This window comes from Sapajus apella, unplaced genomic scaffold, assembly GCF_009761245.1.
Source record: "Sapajus apella isolate SASKATOON/1434 unplaced genomic scaffold, GSC_monkey_1.0 scaffold77, whole genome shotgun sequence".
Classification (NCBI taxonomy): Eukaryota; Metazoa; Chordata; class Mammalia; order Primates; family Cebidae; genus Sapajus; species Sapajus apella.
The window spans coordinates 3,354,364-3,373,675 of NW_022437017.1; the positions used below are offsets into that span (position 1 = coordinate 3,354,364).

The 19,312-nt window shown below is 49.8% G+C and overlaps 1 protein-coding gene across 3 annotated transcripts in view; it reads right to left on the reverse strand.

The window, feature by feature from the left end:
* Positions 1-19,312, reverse strand: part of CERS4 (ceramide synthase 4) — a 48,028-nt gene that overhangs the window by 11,870 nt on the left and 16,846 nt on the right. For 2 of the 3 annotated variants that reach the window (XM_032251950.1, XM_032251951.1), the window contains exon 2: positions 523-728. In XM_032251950.1, the coding sequence (XP_032107841.1) occupies positions 523-695 (173 nt within the window). In that variant the 5' untranslated portion in view covers positions 696-728. The remainder of the gene's footprint in view (positions 1-522; positions 729-19,312) is intronic. The other variant, XM_032251949.1, reaches the window with a different exon arrangement.

Genomic DNA, 19,312 nt, shown 5'->3' on the forward strand with positions numbered 1-19,312 from the left:
TTTTTTTTTTTTTTGATGGAGTCTTGCTCTGTTGCCCAGGCTGGAGTGCAGTGGCACAATCTTGGCTCACTGCAATTTCCATCTCCCAGGTTCAGGCAATTCTCCTGCCTCAGCCTCCTGAGTAGCTGGGATTATGGGTGTATCCCTAGCTAATTTTTGTATTTTTAGGAGAGACAGCATTTCACCATATTGGCTAGGCTGGTCTTGAACTCCTGACCTCAAGTGATCTGCCTGCATCAGCCTCCCAAAGTGCTGGGATTACAGGTGTGAGCCACTGTGCCCGGCCTCCCATCCCTGTTTTATGAAGATACTGGCACACCCAGCCCCAATCTGTGGCCAATGTTCTGATAAACCAGCAATCAGAGGCCAGAAGTGTGGATGGAGGCGGCTGGGGGTAGGGTAGAGCCAGGGAAAGCGCTTTGGTGAAAAGCCAGCTTCCACTGGGGATGTGCTGCAATGGCAAATTGCACGCGGGGGCAGGAGCACATGCTGGAGTGGCCGCGGGGGTGATGGGTCACTCACCTCTCAAAGGTGAGGCGCATGGCCAGGAGGACCAGCGCCAGGGGCAGGGCTGCCAGCATGTCCTGGGGGTGAGGGTAGACACGGCCATCCCGGTCTTCCAGCTGTGTCCATGTGATGTTGGGCGGTAACCAGAACCTGTCCTGCCAAAGCCACTCGTTGAAACTGGACAGCATTCTGTGGACACAGGTTCCCGTTAGCTGGGAGCTCTGCAAGCAGAATGGGTGGGGCAAGTGGGCCTGAGAGGCCGGAGCCTCAGAACTCCTACTTGGGCCCCTATCAGCACAGCTGACAACCAGGAGGCAGGACTGGAAGATGGAACTCCCCTTGCCTGGGACTTTGGAACTGTCCTCTGGCCCCAGAAGAGAGAGGCCTTAGCCACCACTCCATTCTCATCCCCTGCCCCCAACTGCCTGGTCAGTGTTAGAGGCAGAGTTGATGTGTGTGTCTTTAGGCAAATGACTCGACCTCTCTGAACCTCCAGTTCATCTGTGAAACAGAGACAGTAATACCCAGGCTTCTCAACTTAAAGTGCTTGGCCCACTGATCCTTAACAAGAGTAATAACAACACAGCCCAACACAATAGTTACTGTTCTGCACTTAACTGATGCCAAGATGGTAGCCAGAAGTCAGGGGAGTGGCTGCGTGGGGTCAAGAACTTGAGTCTTGGCCAGGTGCGGTGGCTCACGCCTATAATCCCAGCACTTTGGGAGGCTGAGGCAGGTAGATCATGAGGTCAGGAGTTCAAGACCAGCCTGGCCAAGACGGTGAAACTGCATGTCTACTAAAAATACAAAAATTAGCCAGGAATGGTGGCAGGCGCCTTTAATCCCAGCTACTTGGGAGGCTGAGGCAGAGAATTGCTTGACCCTGGAGGCAGAGGTTGCAGTGAGTCGAGATGGTTCCATTGCACTCCAGTCTGGGCGACACAGCTAGACTCCATCTCAAAAAAGGAATCCAGAGTTCCTTTCCTGGCCATCCTTTGGAAGGTGGACTCCCCTCTAAGTGGGAATTTCAGGGGTCTCACTCAGTATCCCAGAGCCCATGAAGCGGGTGGGTAAGAGAGTCTATCGCACGACTGAGCTTGCTGGATAACAGAGTGGCAGTCAAAGTGGGGCAGCTCCAGCTAGCATGTCCCAGCCTGTTTGTGGAGCCCAAAGAGCTGCTCCCTTTCCTGAGATCTTAAGCCAAGAGTCTGGCCTACCACAGTGGTTCCCACTCAGAAAATTTGTTCATTCACTCATTCCTCTGTCCACCTGTCCCCCTGTCTGTCTATCTACCCATCATCCATCCCTCTCTCTACTCATCCAAACATCTGTCTGCCTACCCATTATCCATCCACCCATCATCCATCATCCACCCACCCATTCATCCATCCACCCATCATCCATCATCCACCCATCTATCATCCACCTATCCACCCACCCATTCATCCATCCACCCATCTTCCATCCATCATCCATCTATCTGCCCACCCATGTATCCATTTACCCATCATCCATCCACCTACCCATTTGTCCATCCGTCCACCCACCCAAACATCTCTCCACCCACCCGTCATCCATCCACCCATCCAAAAATCTGTCCATCTACCCATCATCCATCCATCTATCTGTCCACCCATCCAAACATCTGTCCATCTAGCCATCAACTATCCACCTACCCATTCATCCATCCACCCATCATCCATGCACCTGTTCACCCATCATTCACCCATGTGTCCTTCCACCCACCCATCTTTCTACCCATCTATTCTTCCAGCTACGCTTCTGTCCATTTTCCCTTCCATCCATCCGTTTATCCATCTATCCTTGCAACCATCCGTCTGTCTGTCCATCTATCCATCCAGGCAAAGAGATGTTCTGCAATTGACTTGTACATGCCAGGTCAGGACTGGGCCTTGGTGCCACAGCAGGGGAAAAAAGCCAACACATTCCTGTCCACCTCGTAGACCAATAGAGAGGGCAGCCAAGAAACAGGTAAACAGATTCATACATGAATGAGATACTGAAATGTAACGGGGCCAGGTAGAAAACAGAGTGGCATGATTTTAAATGTGATCAAAGAGAGGCTCTCTAAGGAGTGCTGTCTGAGCTGGGACTTAAAGGTGAGGAGGTCAGGCCAGGCACAGTGGTTCACACCTGTAATCCCAGCACTTTGGGAGGCCAAGGCAGGTGGATCACCTCAGATTAGGAGTTAAAAACCAGCCTGGCCAACATGATGAAACCCCTTCTCTACTAAAGTATAATTAGTGGGGTGTGGCTGCATGCACCTGTAACCCCAGCTACTTGGGAGGCTGAGGCAGGAGAATCACTTGAACCTGGGAGGCAGAGGTTGCAGTGAGTTGAGATTGTGCCACTACACTCCAGACTGGGAAACAGAGTGAGACTCCGTCTGAAAAACAAAACAAAACAAAAAAGATGAGGTTGGGTCAGGTGCAGTTGCTCACACCTGTAATCCCAACACTTTAAGAGGCTGAGGCAGGTGGGTCGCTTGAGCCCAGGAGTTCAAAACTAGCTTGGGCAACATAGCAAGACCCTGTCTCTAAAAAAAATTTAAAAAGTAGTCAGATGTGGTGGCATTTATCTGTAGTTCTAGCTACTCAGGAGGCTGAGGTGAGAGGATGGCTTGAGCCCAGGAGTTTGAGGCTGCAGGGAGCTGTGATCACACCACTGCACTCCAGCCTGGGGGACAGAGCAAGACCCCATTTTTGGGAAAAACAAAAAAGACGAGACAGTTGCCGGTTTGCACACAAGGAGGTGGGGCTGGGGGAGAGGCTTTCTAGATAAGTACACAGCTAGTGCAAAGGCCCTGAGGCAGGACCATGCCTGATGTGTTGGAGGAACAGCAAAGAGGCTCCTGTGGCTGGTGCAGAGTGAGCAAGGGGGAGAGAGGGAGGAGGGGAGGCCAGGGAGGTGATGAGGGACAGCACAGGGCATGCAAGGTGTGCGGGCCACAGGGAGGAATCTGGATTATTTCTCCCAACATTTTATTTTGAGATGGAGCCTCTCTCTGTCACCCAGCCTAGAGTGCAGTGGTGTGATCTCAACTCACTGCAACCTCCACCTTGTGGGTTCAAGCAATTCTCATGCCTCAGCCTCCTGAGTAGCTGGGATTACAGATGCGCGCCACCATACTCGGCTAATTGTTTTGTATTTTTAGTAGAGACGGGGTTTCACCATGTTGGCCAGGCTGGTCTTGAACTCCTGACCTCAAGTGATCCACCCGCCTCAGTCTCCCAAAGTGCTGGGATTACAGGTGTGAGCCACTGTGCCTGGGCTTCCCCCAGAGATTTACAATAAACATTTCAAACCTACAGAAAAGTTGAAAGGGCTGGGTGCGGTGGCTCACGCTTTTAGGTGGGGGGATCACGAGATCAGGAGATCGAGACCATCCTGGCCAACATGGTGAAACCCCATCTCTACTAAAATACAAAAAAATGGCCAGGCATGGTGGTGCTTGCTTGTAGTCCCAGCTACTTGGGAGGCTGAGGCAGAGGAATCGTTTGAACTTGGGAGGCAGAGGTTGCAGTGAGCTGAGATCACCCCACTGCACTCCAGCCTGGTGACGCAGCAAAACACCATCTCAAAAAAAAAAAAAAAAAAAAAAAAGAGTTGAAAGATTTTTACAGTGAATACCTGTATTCTCAACACTAGATTCTCCCCTTTGCATTCCACTCTATTTCATCAGCCATCTGCCCCTGCATCTGCCCGTCCATCCCTCTATCCACCCATTGGTCTATCTGGTTATTCCTGATGCGTTGCAACGTAGGCAGACCTCAAGCCATATCACCCCTAAACATATCAGCACACAGATCATTAACTAGGATCAATATTTGCTTAAGGGGTTTTTCTTTCAAGGTGAAATTTACCCCAGTGAAATGCATGCTTTTTTTTTTTTTTTTTTTTAAGACAGGGTCTCACTCTGTCACCCAGGCTGGAGTGCAGTGATCATGGCTGCCTGCAGCCTTGACCACCTGGACTCAAATGGTCTTTTCACGTCAGCCCCTGAGTAGCCAGGACCAACAGGCACACACCACCATGACTGGCTAATTTAAAAAATTTTTTTGTAGAGAGAGAGGGTCTCCCTATGTTGCCCAGGCTGGTCTCAAACTCCTGGCTCAAGAGATCCTCCTGACTTGGCCTCCCAAAGTGCTGGGATTACAGGTGTGAGCCACCGCGCCTGGCCTGCACACCTCTTCAGGGCACAGTCACTGAGTTTGGACAAAGCCATGTACCTGGCTAATCCAGTCTCCTACCACAAATATTCCCTCTAGAAACTTATCTCTTGCTTCTTCCCAATCAACCTCCACCCCTGTTCTGTCATCCAAAGGTAACATCCATTCCTTTCCATTTCTTTTTTTGACAGGGTCTCACTCTGTGGCCCAGGCTGGAGTGCGGTGGTACAATCATACCTCACTGCAGCCTCAACCTCCTGCGCTCAAGCGATCCTCCCACCTCAGCCTCCCAAATTGCTGTGATTATAGGTGTGAGCCACCTTGCCCTGCCCCGCCATCCCACATTTGTTTTGGTCATCATAGCTTGGTTTTGTCAGTTCTTCATGACAACCTTGCGATTGTTTTATTTTACAAAATAAAAATAGGCTGGATGCAGTGGCTCATGCCTATAATCCCAGCACTTTGGGAGGCCAAGGTGGGTGGATTACTTGAGGTCAGGTGTTCGAAACCAGCCTGGCTAACATGGTGAAACCCTGTCTCTACTAAAAATACAAAAATTAGCCAGGCATGGTGGCAGGCACCTGTAATCCCAGCTACTCAGGAGGCCGAGGCAGGAGAGTCGCTTGAACCCGGGAGGCGGAGGCTGCAGTGAGCTATGATCACGCCATCGCACTCCAGCCTGAATGACAGGGTGAAACCTGTTTCCAAAAACAGAGTAAATAAAAAATATAAACAAAATAGAAAATAGGATACAGTGGCTCATGCCTGCAATCCCAGCACTTTGGGAGGCTGAGGCAGGAGGATTCCTTGAAGCCAAGAGTTCAAGACTAGCCTGGGTGGGGGGTGGGCAGCTGGGTGTGGTGGCTCAGCCCTGTAAGCCCAGCACTTTGAGAGGCCAAGGTGGGCAAACTGCTTTCCAGGGTGAGACTGCACCATTTTACACTCCCATCTGGGGAATGTGGGGGTTCTATAAATAAAGCCCTTGGTTTTATTTTGAATAACGCAGGGATCCTCAGGGTGTTCATTGCCATGCAGGGTGTAGCATTTTGTAGGCCAGAAGAGGGTGCTCTAGCGTGTCCAGGTGGGATGACAGAGATAAGGGGAAAGATTCTAGAGACATGTTGGAGGTGGGTCCCCCCCACCCCCCACCGCAAGAGCCAAATGCCTTCCAAAAAGGAGCCAGAGAAGAGAAGGGCTGGGAGAGGAAATTGGCAAGATATTGGTCAAAGGATTTGAAATTTCAGTTAGCAGGAGTAAGTCCAATATATCTACTGTACATCATGATGTATTAAATACTAGAAAATTGCTAACAGACTAGATATTCTGCAGGGAGGCAATCTCACTCTGTCATCCAGGCTGGAATGCGCAATCATAGCTCAATGCAGCCTTGATTTCCTGGGCACAAGCCATCATCCTGCCTCAGCCTCCTGAGTAGCTCGGACTACCAGCTCCAGCCACCACACCCAGCTCTTTCCTGCCTTTTCTGGCTTTAGAGGCCGCCTGCATCCCCCAGTTTCTGGTCCCTTTCTCCATCTTCAGAACCAGCAGTGGCTAGTTGGGTGTTTCTCCCATGTCATCATTCCGACAAAGTCTCTCCTGCCTCCGTCTTCATCATTTTAGGACCCTTGTGATGACACTGGGTTTACCCAGATAATCTCCCATCCCAAGGTCAGCTGATTAACAAATTTAATTCCATCTTGAGCCTCACCCCACTTGGATACTGAAACTGTCAGCCTTCCAATCCGAAGAAATGGATGAACCAGAATGGGTGAGCTGATTTCAGGATGGGAGTCAGGCTAGGTATCAGATAATACAAGTGGGCAGGGGAGGGGCACAGCTAGAAGGTTCCCGTGGGCATGTGGAAGAGGCAGGATCTATTCAGCTTGGGGTGGGTGGGGCCTGGGAAGGACTTGTCAATGAGTGGTTGCTGTTGAAATCCATTAAGATAGATGGAGTCCTCTGTCAGCAAGGGGTCAACAAGACCCTGTTTTGGGGAAAAGCAAAAACAAAAAGCAAGAGGGTGCACATGAAGGGCAGTCAGAATACCATGCCATGGGGCACCTGATGTTCAGGCATCAGTGAAGCTTTAGGAGCAGCTGCTAGCATTGGATACTTTGGTTGGGGAGGGACACTAGAAGTCAGTGGCCCAACAAGCAGTCAAGGGTGTGGGAGAGCGGATAGTCTAGAGCCACAATGAGGCCCAGGTATCTGAGACAGAGTAGAAGCATAAACAGCTTGGTGGATGTGGGGACTTCAGCTCAGGTGGTTGATTTCTCCAGAAAACAAAACCATCTTTACTAGCACACAAGGTTGGCTTGATCCTGTGCACCCATGGGGCTCAAGGACACATGGCCAGCTTGGCACTCCTGGCCCCAACTGTACTCAGCCTCACAGCCAGAGCCATGACACTGCAGGGTATCTGAAATCTGCTATTTTTTTTTTTTAAGAGACAGGGTCTCACTTTGTCACCCAGACGGGAGTGCAGTGGCCCGATCATAGCTCACTGCAGCCTCAAACTCCTGGGTTCAAGCCATCCTCCCACCTTAGCCTCCCAAGTCACTGGTACAGCCTTCTCTTAGAGACCCTGGAACCTATTTGACAGACCCCTGGGTGCAGATAGAAGGGGGCTAGGTGTCCCAGGAATCCAGACCCTCAGCTCCATGTTTTCTCCTCACCCAAGGGTCTTAGATGCATCCTTGTACATCTTGGTGCATTCAAGTCATGATGAGCTTAGGGGATGAGGGAGAACCACAGGAACAATGGCTTCTCACAGTCTCAGGCCTCTGCTGATGTGCCCAGCTTCAAGGCCACCAGTTCACTGGCTGATACTCTGCCCCCACCAGACAATATAATTTACAGCCTTTACAAATACTGGCCTCTGCCTAGAATACTCATTTAGTATTTACTGCACCATGCTGTGTGCTGAAGACACAAAATAGTGGGGAAAACAAGCAACACCTCTGTCCTGAAGGGCTTACACACTTTCTTTCTCTGTTTGGCAAACTCCTATGCATCCTTCAAAACCCAGCTCAGTTATCAGCTCTTCCTGAATGCAGCCTCTGGTTGACCTGCTTTGGATCCTGTTAAAGCACTTTCCCCAACCCTGTCTTGCTCACTATGATGTCAGGAGCTGGCCAAGCAATGTTTTTACAGGGAGGGTTGAAGAAGGAAGCATAACCAGCTGTAAACTCTACTCTTCTGTGCCTGATTCAGCACTTTCTAACCCTGCACTTTCTAAACCAGGGAGCTCTCCAAGGAGGCTTCGGACTGATATACCCTGACTGTAGAGGTCTGGCCCCAGAGGTCCTACCCTCTCGCTAATCTATCTCTGTCTGTTCCCTTCCCTCTTCTCTCTCTTAAAGCATAAATCAGAGATAGCGTAGTTTGAGAAGCAGAACAGGGTCTGGAGCCCAGCAGACTGGCCAGAGTCCTGGCTGCAATGCTTCAAAGCCATGGGAGCCTCAACATCTTCACCTGTTGGTGGGGCAGGTGCCCTCCCTGAAGGGCGGTTAAGCAGCCCAGAGACCCTGCACCTGGGGCACTGAGGCAGAGGCCGCCATAGGACAAGGGCTCAGGTATGGCTGTAACCAGGCGCCCCAGGACAGCAAGGCTCAGCTTCTCCTCCTGTGGGAAGGGAGGAAATGAGGCTGAGGGATGTGTTCCTCAATTCTAGCTTTTCTCTTTTGGATCCTAGCTCTTCTGTTCACTCCCTGTCATCCTGTTTTCCTAGGCGTCAGTTGTCCCATCTTGAAAAATGGGTACAGCTAGATTCCCTCTTTGGTCTACCAGGCTATTATAAGGCTCAGGAGGCAGGCAGTTTATAAACACGCCATGCTAATATCACAACAGATCGGATTCCTGCCTCACCCGTTTACAAGCCATGTAACCTGGCCTCTCTGTGCTTCAGTTTCATCCGTAAAATGGAACAAACAATAGTCCCTCTTCCCCATGGAGAGGTTGGGAATGGCAACTGGAATGGAGTGAGCACTTAGTAAAATTTAGAGTACTGGGTGCGGTGGCTCACACCCAGCACTTTGAGAGGCTAAGGTGGGAGGACTGCTTGAGGCCAGGGGTGGGAGACCAGTCAGGGCAACATGGTGAGATCCCATCTCTACAAAAAAACTTAAGAACTAAGTGGGTATAGCGGCGCACACCTATAATCCCAGCTACTCAGGAGGCTGAGGTGAGAGGATTCTTGAGCCCAGGAGTTTGAGGCTGCAGTGAGCTGTGATCACGCCACTGCACTCCAGCCTGGGTAACAGAGCAACCCGTTTTGGAAAAAACAAAAAACAAAAACCCAAAAAAACAACTTAATGACCGTACTGGTTACCATAGACAGGAGGCTGGGGCAGGATGGGGAGTGGTCTGGAAAGGAGAGGTGCTGGCCTATGGAGGCTTCTAGATGGTTCTTCCAAGCCCTTAGGACGGTTCCCAGCATCTGAGGTGCCTCAGGCTGCTGGAAGCTTTCCTTGCCTCTGCCACCTTCCCTTAAAGCTGCAGTGATGTGTTTGGGCTGGGCTGGACAAGAGCTGCTCGGGGTCATCTGCAGAGCCACCTCGTGGGTGGCAGGGCCAGTGTGACCAGCCCGAGTCTCTATTCTCCCCTCACCCCACCTGCCCCCAAGCCTGGCTGCTGTTTGAAGCCTCCCTGGCCCCACTCCCAGCTCGGCCCCTGCCACCTGGGAACCGAACTGATAATCCTTCTTAGTGGCTAAAAATAGCCCCGTATTGGGGGAAACAGAGAGACACAGGGCTTTGTACCAACATGGGAGGTGGGTTGGGGGGGTGACGAGGGTGACGAGCAGAGGATCCCTGGCCCCTCTCCAGGGGTCTGAGTGAGCAGGATCCCCACGGCTGCCCTGAACCCTGAAGGACCCTTGCACTGCTCAGCAGATCAGAGCTACGCAGATAGGTTTGTTTTGTTTTTGCTTTCAATCTAGCTGGAAATGAAGGACGTGTCCAGGGTTGTGAAAAAGGAAATTCAGACCCCAGATGTCTGGGCCTCCCAGAGATGAAAACACACACACGCTTGCATACATTCACTCAGTCACCCGCCCACGAAGCCTGGCCTCCTGCCTGGGGTCACCTGACTCCTGCGGCCAAAGGCTCAGGCAGGAACACGTGATGTGCTGTAAGGGAAGGAGGCTTTGTAGATAACCACAGCCTGCCTCTGTGCTGGGCCCTGGCTGTCCCTTCCAGATGGCCCTGTCTCTTCCACTCTGGGCCTCTCTGAGCAGGGGTCCCACAGGGTGCTAGCGAACAGAGATGCGGCCAGTTGAGGTACCACTCCCCCCAAAGACCCCAAGTGGACCCCAAGTCTAGGGTTTCACCTTACCTGAGCCCTTTATTTCTGGACACATTCCTGCCCTCCGCATTCTGGCCCTGCTGCCTTCCCACCTCTGCCTCCCCAGCTTAATCCACAGCAACTGCTGCTTGCTGGGCTTCCAACTCACCAAGCACACGTGTTCCATGTTTGCATCCCAGACAGTCACATACATGTCTGACTGTCTCATCATTCTCATCTCAGCTCAAATGTCACCTCCTCCAAGAAGCCTTCCCAGACCACCACCAAGGAGGCCACTGTATTGTGTCTCCTGATCTTGTGTAGTTCCTTCAGCCCTCTTGTCCCAGTTGATCTGTTTCACTCGGGTGTCTTCTTCACCCCAAGGCATAAGTCCCATGAATGCAAAGAATGTTGTTTGAGTCACTGCTGTATCCTCAGTGCCTCAGACAGGGCTGGACACATTAGGTGCCAACTAAATGTTTGCTAGATGAATGAATAAGTAGAATAGACAGAGGGACAGGTGGAAGGGTGCAAGGATGTTAGTTCAGTGGTCAAACTCTCTAGAAAAAGAACGCCCCCATTAACAGGCATGGTTGCCTTGATCTCCAGGAACATTCCTATAAAAGAAACTTAGGAACTGGAAAGCCCAAGGCTCAAAGGAAGAAGTAACTGGATGCAGGTCACAGATCACTCAGCCAGCAAGGGAGAGAGTCAAGGCTAGAAGTTTCCTTGGGTGATGAGGGGGCTGCTGTGCTTTCACAGTGGGCTCAGGAGTCACAGGATCCTGCGGAGGCCTCCCCAGGACTGCCTCTGCTGTTTAAAGTTTCCCCAAAACGGAAGCTCCTGCTTCTACTTGCCCTCTAAGCTTTCAGGGTACTAGGAGCTCAGCATGCAATTTTTCTTTTTTTTTTTTTTTTTGAGACGGAGTTTTCCTCTTTGTGCCCAAGCTGAAGTGCAGTGGTGCAATCTTGGCTCACTGCAACCTCTGTCTCCTGGGTTCAAGTGATTCTCCTGCCTCAACCACCTGAAGAGCTAGGATTATAGGCATCTGCCATCATGCCCAGATAATTTTTGTATTTTTAGTAGAGACGGGGTTTCATCATGCTGACCAGGCTGGTTTCGAACTCCTGACCTCAGGTGATCTGCCTGCCTCAGCCTACCAAAGTTCTGGGATTACAGGAGTAAGCCACTGTGTCTGGCTGCAATTTTTCTTTCTTAAAGAGGTAGGGGGCCAGGCGCGGTGGCTCACGCCTATAATCCCAGCACTTTGGGAGGCCGAGGCGGGTGGATCACGAGGTCAAGAGATTGAGACCATCCTGGTCAAAAGGTGAAACCCTGTCTCTTCTAAAAATACAAAAATTAGCTGGGCATGGTGGCGCATGCCTGTAGTCCCAGCTACTCGGGAGGCTGAGGCAGGAGAATTGCTTGAACCCAGGAGGCGGAGGTTGGGGTGAGCCAAGATGGTGCCATTGCACTCCAGCCTGGGTAACAAGAGCGAAACTCCTTCTCAAAAGAGATAGGGTCTCATTCTGTTGCCCAGGCTGGAGTGCAGTGGCACCATCACAGCTCACTGCAGCCTTGAACTCCTGGACTTGAATGATCCTCTTGCCTCAGCCTTCCAAGCAGCTGGGACTACAGGCGCATGCCACCACACCCAGCTACTTTTTGTTATTATTTTTGTAGAGATAGGGTCTTGATATGTCGCCCAGTCTGATCTTGCACTCTTGGTCTTGAGCCATCCTCCCACCATGGCTTCCCAAAGTGCTGGGATTACAGACATGAGCCCCCGCACCCAGCTGCATGTCTTAACAGCTACGCCCCCGGCAGCTCAGGAGGCTCAGTGAGCTGGGCCGTGTCCCCTGGGTGTCCCCCGCCTCCTCCCCTATTGCACCTTCTTGGAACCATTCTCTGGCAACCACCTCCCCCATCAACAGCCTCAAAACCTACAACCAATACTGGACCATGAGGGTCCCCAGCAGGTGCCTGCCCAACTCTGGCCTGGTGCTGGCTATGGGAAGTAAATAAAGAGGGGCCTCCACCTTCTCACCCTTCTGGAATCATCTCTCTCTCTTCTGGAGCTCTGTTCAAACTCCGGTTATCTCAGCCCCATGCCACTCAGATGCTACAATTCCCAAGACCAGCCCCAAGCCTTTCCATCGGTGCCCTTTTTCCTCCACCTGGCCGGTTCCCACTTGCCTTTTAAATCTTGCATCAGATTAAATTCCCTATTTAAGAGGCCCCCCTCCTCTTCCTATGCTAGGCAGAGCCCCCTCCCTAGCCGATCCCCTCCCTGCCTGTGGGTCTGTCTTCTAAGCCAGCCCTGGCTCCCTGGAACTTGGAGTGCTCAAGTCTGCCTCTAGGTCTCTCCCCAGTTAGTGATGGTCAGGCCAGGGTGAGACCTCCAGGGACCCCAGCATCCCAGAGTAAGTGGGAGAGTTCCACTAGGGAGGCTTCAAAGACTGAGGGAGAAGAGAAGATCTGGTCTCTGGGGGTTGGAGGGGAAAAATGAGCAGTCCCCAGCCCTAAAGGTGAAGTAATGGGGCGGGCTGATGGTGGGGGATTAGTATATGATTGTTATTCACACAGGGACAGGATTAAGTATACATGTGGGATGTGAGAGGTGCCCATTGGGCTATTAATGGTTAAAAAACCCTGGCATTGGCTGGGTGCAGTGGCCCATGCCTATAATCCCAGAACTTTGGGAGGCTAAGGCAGGCAGCCCAGGCAGGTGGATCACAAGGTCAGGAGTTCGAGACCAGCCTGGCCAATATGGTGAAACCCCGTCTCTACTAAAAATAGAAAAAAATTAGTCGTGGTGGCAGGTGCTTGTAGTCCCAGCTACTCCGGAGGCTGAGGCAGGACAACCACTTGAACGTGGGAGGCGGAGGTTGCAGTAAGCCGAGATCATGCCACTACACTCCAGCCTGGGTAACAAAGTGAGACTTCGTCTCAAAAAAACAAAACAAATCAAAACCAAAAAAACCCAGCATTACTGAGGTGTAATCAACAGGCAAGAAGCTGCACGTGTTTAAAGTGTGAGATCCAACACTTTTTTTTCTTTTTTTTCCGAGATGGAGTCTCTATTGCCCAGGCTTAAGTGCAGTGGCATGATCTCAGCTCACTGCAACCTCCACGTCCCGGGTTCAAGCAATCCTCCTGCCTTACCCTCCTGAGTAGCTTGGATCACAGGCATGTGCCACCACACGTGGCAGATTTTTTGTGTATTTTTAGTGGAAATGAGGTTTCACCACGTTGGCCAGGCTGATCTTGAACTCCTGACCTCAGGTTATCTGCCTGCCTCCACCTCCTAAAGTGCTGAGATTACAGATGTGAGCCACAGCACCCAGCGAATCCAACACATTTTGACATATGTACACACCCATGAAATCGTCCCGTCAATCAAGGTAATGAACAGGAGGCTGGGCAAGATATACCTAGTCCAGCAGCCTTTACCAGGTCCAAGGTAACAGAATCTTTATCTACCATCATCTCTATATTCCTGCAGCAGATAACTGTGAAAGAATTGGTAGCAAGGTGCCTTGCAAGCTAAAAAATAAACAGAGATTTCTTTTCCTTCCTTTTTCAGAGTCTAGCTCTGTCACTCAGGCTGGAGTGCAGTGGTGCGATCTCGGCTCATTGCAACCTCTACCTCACAGGTTCAAGTGATTTCCTGCCTCAGCTTCCCGAGTAGCTGGGACTACAGACTCATGCCACCACGCCAGCTAATTTTGTATTTTTAGTAGAGATGGGGTTTCTCCATGTTGGTCAGGCTGGTCTCAAACTCCTGATCTCATTATCCGCCTCGGCCTCCCAAAGTGCTGGGATTACAGGCATGAGCCACTACACCCAGCCTAGAAGTTTTATTTTTTAATTAATTTTTTGATGAGGTTTCTCCATGTTGGCCAGGCTGGTCTCGAACTCCTAACCTCAGTCATCCACCTGCCTTGGCCTTCCAAAGTGCTGGGATTATAGGCATGAGCCACCATTGCCTGGCCTGAACTAGAAGTTTTAAAACAGGAAAAAGATGGAGGAAAAAAGCAAAAATACAGTTGGGCACAGTGGCTCGCACCTGTAATCCCAGCATTTGGGGAGGCTGAGGCAGGTGGAGCACCTGAAGTCAGGAGTGTGAGACCATCCTGGCCAACATGGTGAAATCCTGTCTTTACTAAAAATACAAAAATTAGCTGGGCATGGTGGTGGGTGCCTGTAATCCCAGCTACTTGGGAAGCTGAGGCAGGAGAATCACTTGAACCCAGGAAGCAGAGGTTGCAGTGAGCCAAGATCATGCCACTGCACTCTAGCCTGGGGGATAGAGCACGACTCCATCTCCAAAAAGAAAAAAAGAAAGTAGAATGATGGGTGCCAGGGAAAGGGGAAGGGGAACAGGAGTTGAGTTGAATAGGTGAAGTACAGACTTTCAGTTTTGGAAAATGTAAAGGTTCTGGAAGCTGGGGGCTGTGGCTCATGCCCATGGTCCAGCTACTCAGAAGGATCACTTGAGCCCAGGAGGTGGAAGCTGCAGTGAGCTATGATCGCACTACTATACTCTGGCCTTGGAGACAGGGGGTGATTCTCTTTTTTGAGATGAGGTGTCTGTTGCCCAGGCTGGAGTGCAGTGGTGCTATCTAACTGCAACCTTTACCTCCCAGGCTCAAGTGATCCTCCCACTTCAGCCTCCTGAGCAGCTGGAACTACAGGCATGTGCCACCATGCCCGGCTAATGTTTGTTTTGTTTTGTTTTTTGTTATTTGTTTGTTTGTAGAGACAGGGTTTTGCTATGTCACCCAGGCTGGTCTCGAACTCCTGGAATCAAGCGATCTACCTGGTTTGGTCTCCCAAAGGGCTGGGGTTACAGGCGTGAACCACCACGCCTGGCCTGGCTCTATTTCTTAAAAAATAAAAATAAAAATAAAAGTAATAAAATCAAAGGGAGAACCTTTCTTGCAAAATAAAATAAAAAGGAAAGGTTTTGAAGACTGGCTGTGGAGCAATGTGACCGTATTTAACAATACTGACATGTGCACTTAAAAACGGTTAAGATGGTAAATTTTATGTTACATGTATTTGATCACAATTTTAAAACTATTTAATTTTAAAAATTACTCAAGGAGGTATGGGGTGAAGGAAGAGCTATGTTCAGTGATGGGAGGATTATGGAGTTAAAAAAATAAAAGCCAAGTGCAGAGACATACTAATGGCTTGATACCTAATTTATATAATGGAAAACCACAAGAGCTCTGCTTCTGATAATGGGGAGTCAGCCACATCAGGCCAGCTCTCATAGATAACAACAATAAACACTGAGCTACACAGAAAAAACAACTACCTGGGCCAGGCACGTTCACTCACACCTGTAATCCCAGCACTTTGGGAGGCCAAGGCAGGTGGATTACCTGAGTTCAGGAGTTCGAGATCAGCCTGACCAACGTGGAGAAACCCTGTCTCTACTAAAAATACAAAATTAGCTGGGCATGGTGGTGCATGCCTGTAATCCCAGCTACTCAGGAGGCTGAGGTAGGAGAATTGCTTGAACCCAGGAGGCAGAGGTTGCGGTGAGCTAAGATCATGCCACTGCACTCCAGCCAGAGCGAGACTCCATCTCAAAAAAACAAAACAAAACAAACAAAAAAGGGATAGTGGCGACAATTGCATAACACCTTGAATGTGTATTTTACCTCAATTTAGAAAGTATACAGAGCCTTGGTATTTCCTGGATGATACCAACAGGTCAGGCATGGTGGCCCATGCCTGTAATCCCAGCATTTTAGGAGGCTGAAGTGGGCAGATTGCTTGAGGCCAGGAGTTCGAGACCAGCCTGGCCAACATGGTGAAACCCTGTCTCTAACCAAAAATTTAAAACAGCTGGGCATGGTGGCATGTGCCTGTAGTCCCAGCTACTTGGGAGGCTGAGGCAGAAGAATCACTTGAACCCAGGAGGCAGAGGCCAGAGTGAGTTGAGATCGCGCCACTGCGCTCTACCTCAGGCAAGAGGGCAAGATTCTGTCTCAAAAAAACAAACAAACAAAAAAAAACATCTAACTTGCATGCTATGGAAGTACTAGAAGGAGAGAGGAAAAAGAATGGGGCAGGTTAAATATTTGAAAAAATAAGAAAGAACACCAAAGGAGTTTGATTTTTTCCCTATGGCTACACATGTGCACGGAAATACACAGAAGGCGGCTGCAAGGCCAGATGCAGTGGCTCACACCTGTAACTCCAGCACTTTGGGAGGCTGAGGCGGGAAGATTGCTTGAACTCAGGAGTTCGAGGCCAGCCTGGGCAACATAGTGTTACCTTGTCTCTACTAAAAGAAAAAGAAAAAAACTAGCTGGGCATGTTGGTGTGTGCCTATAGTCCCAGCTACTCTAGGGGCTAAGGCAGGAGGATCCCATGAGCTCGGGAGGTTGAGACCAGTGACTCCTGATCATGCCACACATTCCAGCCTCTCTGACAGAGTGAGACCCTGTCTCAAAACACAAAAATGGCCAAACCCGGTGACTCACGCCTGTAATCCTAGCACTTTGGGAGGCCGAGGAGGTGGGCAGATCACCTAAGGTCAGGAGTTCGAGATCAGCCTGGCTAACATGGTAAAACCCCATCTCTACTAAATATAAAAATATTAGCTGGGGCTGGTGGTGGGTGCCTGTAATTTCAGCTACTCAGGAGAGTGAGGCAGGAGAATCGCTTGAACCCAGAAGGCGGAGTTTGCAGTGAGCCAGGATTGCACCACTGAACTCCAGCCCGGGTGACAGACTGAGAATCTGTCTCAAAAGAAGAAAAAACAAAAAAGGAGGAGGCTGTAAGAGAATAGTCCACATTCACGTGAGTTGTTATAGTAGGGAACTGATGAGGGCTGGGGTGGGAGCCAGTGAACTTGTCTTGTGTTTTACTGATCATAGCTCACTGCAGCCTCTACCGCCCTGGCCAAGTGATCCTCCGAGCTCAGCCCCCCAGGTAGCTGGGACTACAGGGGTATACCACCATGCCTGGCTACTGTTTTAATTTTTTAAGAGATGGGGTTTCCCCATGTTGCCAAGCTGTTCTCAGACTCTTGGACCCAAGCGATCTGCCTGCCTCAGCCTCACAAACTACTGGGATTATAGGTATGACCCATCATGCCTGGCCTTCACTGATTTTTTTTTTTTTTTTTTTTGAGATGAAGTTCTTACTCTGTCGCCCAGGCTGGAGTGCAAAGGTGCAATATCTGCTCAATTCAACCTTTGCCCTAGGGGTTCAAGCAATTCTCCTACCTCAGCCTCCCAAGTAGCTGAGATTACAGGTACACACCACTACACCCAGTTAATTTTTGTATTTTTAGTAGAGATAGGGTTTTACCATGTTGGCCAGGCAGGTCTTCAACTCCTGACCTCAAGGGATCCTCCCATTTTGGCCTCCCAAAGTGCTGGGATTAAAGGCATGAGCCACCATGCTTGGCTGTCACTGATTTTTTTTATAAGGAGTGGGTTTAAGGGTGACTTATTAAAAAAAAATTTTTTTTTTTGAGACAGAGTTTTGTTGCCCAGGCTAGAGTGCAATGTCGTGACCTTGGCTCGCTGCAACCTCCACCTCCCTCCGCCTTGTCTCTACTAAAATTAAAAAACAAAAACAAAAACTATCTGGGTGTGTTGGCATGTGCCTGTAGTCCCAGCTACTCCAGGGGCTGAGGCAGGAGGATCACTTGAGATCGGGAAGTTAAGGCTACAGGGAGTCCTGATCATACCACTGCATTCCAGCCTGTCTGACAGACTGAGACTGTCTCAAAAAGAAGAAAAAAAAAGCTGAGTGCCTTTTGTTCTTCAAGCAAATTCTCCTGCCTCAGCCTCCCAAGTGGCTGGGATTGCAGATGCCCACGACCATGCCCAGCTAATTTTTTTTTTGTATTTTTAGTAGAGATGGGGTTTTGCCATGTTGGCCAGGCTGGTCTCGAACTCCTGGTCTCAGGTGATCTGCCCACCTCAGCCTCCCAAAGTGATGGGATTACAGGCGTGAGCCACAGTGCCTGGCTGACTTATTAAATCTTTTTAAAAATTGTGACAAAATACTTCTAACATGTACCATTAATTGTTTAATTATACCGGTTCAGTGGCATTAAATAATTCACACAATTGTGCAACCATAACCACCATCCATCACCCGAATTCTTTCATGTTGCCAAACTGAAATGCCATGCCTAATCATCAACAATTCCCTGTTCCCTCTCCTCTGGCACCCACCATTCTACTTTCACCATGAATCTGGTGACACTAGGGGCATCATATAATGGAATCAAGCAGTATTTGTCCTTTTGTGACTGGCTTATTGCACTTAGCATAATGTCCTCAAGGTATACCCATGTAACAATATGTTACATCTTTCCTTTTTAAGGCTGAATCACACTGGGTGCAGTGACTTACATCTGTAATCGCAGCACTTGGGAAAGCTAAGGTGGGTGGATCATTTGAGGTCAGGAGATAGAGATTAGCCCGGGCAACATGGCGAAATCCTGTCTCCACTAATAATGCAGAAATTAGCTGGGCATGATGGCTCATGCCCGTAGTCCTAGCTACTCAGAAGGCTGAGGCATGAGAATTGCTTGGGCCAAGATCAAGGCAGAGGTTGCAGTGAGCAGAGATCGCACCACTGCACATCCAGTCTGGATGACAGATGACAGAGACTGTTTCAAAAAAAAAAAAAAAAAAAAAAGCCAAAACATATTGCAATGTATGTATGTATTAAGGGTGACTTTTTAAATAGAAAATTATAGTACAGGGAAATGAAAAGGTTTCCTCTGAAGGTGTGGTTGACACAGAGACAGGGGCTCAGAGGGGGCATTTTTGGTGGAGAATGAGCCCCCTATCCCCACCTCACTACTTAAGAAACCAATTCTCTTTTTTTTTTTTTTTGAGATAGAGTCTCGCCTTGTCGCCCAGGTGACAGTGCAATGGCATGATCTTGGCTCACTGCACCGTCCGCCTCCTGGGTTCAAGCGATTGATTCTTCTGCCTCAGCTTCCTGAGTAACTGGGACTACGGGTGTGCGCCACCATGACTGGCTAATTTTTTTTGTATTTTTAGTAGAGTTATCTTGTAATTCTAGCACTTTGGGAGGCCAAGGCAGGTGGATCATGAGGTCAGGAGATTGAGACCATCCTGGCCAACGTGGTGAAACCCCATCTCTATTAAAATATATATATATACAAAAATTAGCTGGGTATGGTGGCAGTTGCCTGTAATCCCAGCTACTCAGGAGGCTGAGGCAGGAGAATCACTTGAACCCAGGAGGCGGAGGTTGTAGTGAGCCGAGATGGTGCCACTGCACTCCAGCCTGGGTGACAAAGCAAGACTCCATCTCAA